Genomic DNA, 3,229 nt, shown 5'->3' on the forward strand with positions numbered 1-3,229 from the left:
TAACTGAGATGGCTGTCTTTGTTTAACTATATGTATGTGTTTTTGGAAAATAGCATATGGAGAATTTGCCAAAAGCAAAAAAATGTATAGAGCAATACATTTCTAAAGCAAGCACCCAGGAAACCACTGCCAAGGTCAAGGAATATGGAGTATGATTTCACAGGTATGTTTTATGACCTCTTGAAATGGGTATCTGTGACACTCATGCCATTGTAAATGTCTGTGTCACAGTCACCCCATGCTCTGGGTGTATGGGCTTTGGCTGGGGGAGGTAGTAGGATGACAGACGGAAGCTTTCTGGAAAGTTGGTGCCTGAATTAGGCCTTGAGCCAGGTATGAGATGCAGAGAAGGAATTTGGGGTAGAACCTCAGGCTGGGGCCACACGAGGAATCAGAAATCCTTCCCCAGTATCGGGAGGCAAATGAATGCATCTCATCACAACAGGAGGTGTGCCTATGGCATTCAGGACCCTGACCTAGGAATGACATAGGATGGGACAGGAAGGGGACCTATGTTCAGAATCAGCAAGAGAACAGGCCTGGGTTGAGAGAGGCTGGTGGAGTAGTAAGGGAACAGAGCCCAGGGTCAGGGGGACCATCAAGCACAGAGTCACCAAATGTGGCAGGAAAGGGAAGACAAAGGAGATAAAGAAAAGACAGACACATCACATGATGTTGTAAACTTTATTCCAAGGAGGAAGGAAAAAGGAGAGGGTGTGGAGATGACAAATGGGTAGGAGACACACAGAAGGCCACCAGAACGCAGACTGATGGTAGTCACATGGGGACCAATTAAGCTCAAGAATGGCTCCCAAGATGTCCACAGCCTATTTCCTGCCAGGTGTGACTATGTCCTGTTTTATCTGTGTGGCCCATATAATCATAGATGTCCTCATAAAAGAGAAGGCAATGTGAAGATAGAAGCAGAAAGATATTTGAAAATGCTGCTGGATTTGAATATGCAGGATGACTCCAGGAGCCAAAGATATAAAAATGCAGTTCTAGATTCTGGAAAGACAAAGACAGGGAATCTCTCCTAGAGCCCTGGAAGTTGGGTGGCCTTGCCCACACCTGGGTTGTGGTCCAGTGAAACCCATGTCAGACTTCTGACTCCAGAACCCTAAGAGAAGAAATTTGTGGTGTTCTAAGTCACTGAGGCTCTGGTAAATTATTATAGCAGCCAAAGGAGATGAATCCAGAGAAGCACAAGCAGGCAGAAAGTGAAAAGTACAGAGAAAGGGGCAGACAGGCAGAGGATGGGAAGGAGGACATCAGGTGGAAGGGCAGGTGGGCAGTTGGAAAGCAGGAATTGGGGAGATAGACAGGGAAGGGCAGGAAGGGGTTCCTCAGAGCTTGCCCTTGTCCCAACAAGGACTAGAGGAGCTTTCTGAGCTTCAGGTGGATCCCATTCTTGGAATCCAACACAATTTTTGATATGGGGATAGGGACTCGGAGAGGATCTGCCGCCAGCTCAAAGCGAAGCAGGGTCAAGGCCACAGCCACCTTCAGCTCCTTCATGGCGAAATGCTTCCCAATGCAGTTCCTGGGCCAAGATGAGAATGAGGAAAACAACATGAGAAATGGTATCAAATCCTGTTTTCAGCTAGGCAGGCATCTGTCACTGAGCCCATGCCTGGAACAGGGCATTCTGATGTGAGTCAATCCAATCCCCTTCCTTTTAGGTCACGCACACTTCTACCCGTCAAGCCTTGCTTCATATTCTGCCCCTGAACTGTGACAAAGCCTATCTCTCTTCCAGAAGTAGCTCCTAACTCCTACTTCTGTTCTCAGCAGCCATGAAATCCTGTTAGAGAAATTCAATGCCCTAAGTCATTGAATCAAGTCAAGGAAATCACTACAAAGTTAATTACTAGTTTGTTTACTCCTTCCACAAGCAACTTCTGGTTTCACAATGTGGTGGCCAGGTCAGGGCATGACATGGAGTGGGGTAGGCAACACACTCAGGTCTTCACCATCTAGGAGGATGCCTGGGACTTTGATGCTCAAAGAGAAGGAGAGATGGGATTGCTGGTGGAAATCAGAAATGCAACAAGGAAGTTTTCTGGGACAATCAATTGCTCCACCTGCCTCCCAATGAATGTTCTAGACTCCTGCTTCTCTCTCATCCCCTCAGTCAACCAGCTTCTGTAGCCTTCCTATTCTACTTCAGAAATGTCCCTCCTTGACATCCATTAGTCTCCTCACCTGGACTTTTCTGTCTCCTTGACTCCCCTAACACTTCACTGAAGCAACACCCAGCTCAGCCCCTTCTAGGCCCCCAATCACAGGTAGGACATGTCTAATGCCTCAGCTGGCATCAAAGCCCTCCATGGGTTGTTGCCTCACTCACCTCTTACCTGTCCAGCTCCACTTCCTAGCTCAGCTCATGCTGTTGATATCACAGAGAATGCCCTACCTGCACCTCGGCCTGCCACATGTTCATGTCTGATCCCCATGACATGCCATCCTCACCCCCCCCTGCTAGCGGTACCCCTTCCTCCCAGGACCCCCAAAGCAGCATTAGTGTTTTACTTAAGAATACCTCACCATCCCGTGCCCTGGACAGTGCAAGGGAACATGGAACATTCAACAGTGTGCTCAGAGAATGAGCAAGTGAAAGGATGGATGAATATTGTGTCGTGAGTAGAGGTATTTGTTTCTTGACTGTGAACTCCTGGAGGCTGGGACAGTATCTTTCCAATCTCCTAGCACAGGACTTGGCACACAGGCACAGGCTTAAGAAATATGTTTATATGATAATGGAGTCAATTGAATTGAAAAAGTAAATTAACATTGGAAGAAGAAAAAAAAAGTAAACCTGAGTTCTGAGCTAGGGATTGAGCTGCCTAGTGCTCTCCTGCCCTCTAGTGGCAGGCACATGACTTCAAGCCAAGGTCTATGAGGAAGGACTCAATCCTGGGAGAAACCAAATGGTACAGCCAATCAATCTCTGGATTCAGAACAGTTTTGGAAAAGTGTGTTCGGTGAAAGTTGATTCGCCATTTGTAGAATTCACAGACACATGGATTCAGAAAAATCTTGTTTCTTTCGTTTTTATTTTTTGTTACTCCTTACCCTGTTGTGTTTTTTTTCTGTCCATTGAATTTCAGAGAGAGTGGAAGGGACAGGAAGAGGCACACAGAGAGAAACATCGATGTGAGAGAGACACATGATTGGTTGCTCCCTCAAGCACCCAACTGGGGCCATGATCACCTGCAATCATGGTACG

At 47.0% G+C, this 3,229-nt stretch overlaps 1 protein-coding gene across 1 annotated transcript in view; it reads right to left on the bottom strand.

Moving 5' to 3' along the window:
• Positions 1–670: 670 nt before the first annotated feature.
• The window catches only part of LOC102421347 (cytochrome P450 4A11-like), a 7,002-nt gene continuing 4,443 nt past the window's right edge, over positions 671–3,229 (bottom strand). The window contains exon 6 of the mRNA XM_023752753.1: positions 671–1,543. Within this exon, the coding sequence (XP_023608521.1) occupies positions 1,375–1,543 (169 nt within the window). The 3' untranslated portion in view covers positions 671–1,374. The remainder of the gene's footprint in view (positions 1,544–3,229) is intronic.

Source organism: Myotis lucifugus, unplaced genomic scaffold (genome assembly GCF_000147115.1).
Source record: "Myotis lucifugus unplaced genomic scaffold, Myoluc2.0 scaffold_37, whole genome shotgun sequence".
Taxonomy (NCBI): Eukaryota; Metazoa; Chordata; class Mammalia; order Chiroptera; family Vespertilionidae; genus Myotis; species Myotis lucifugus.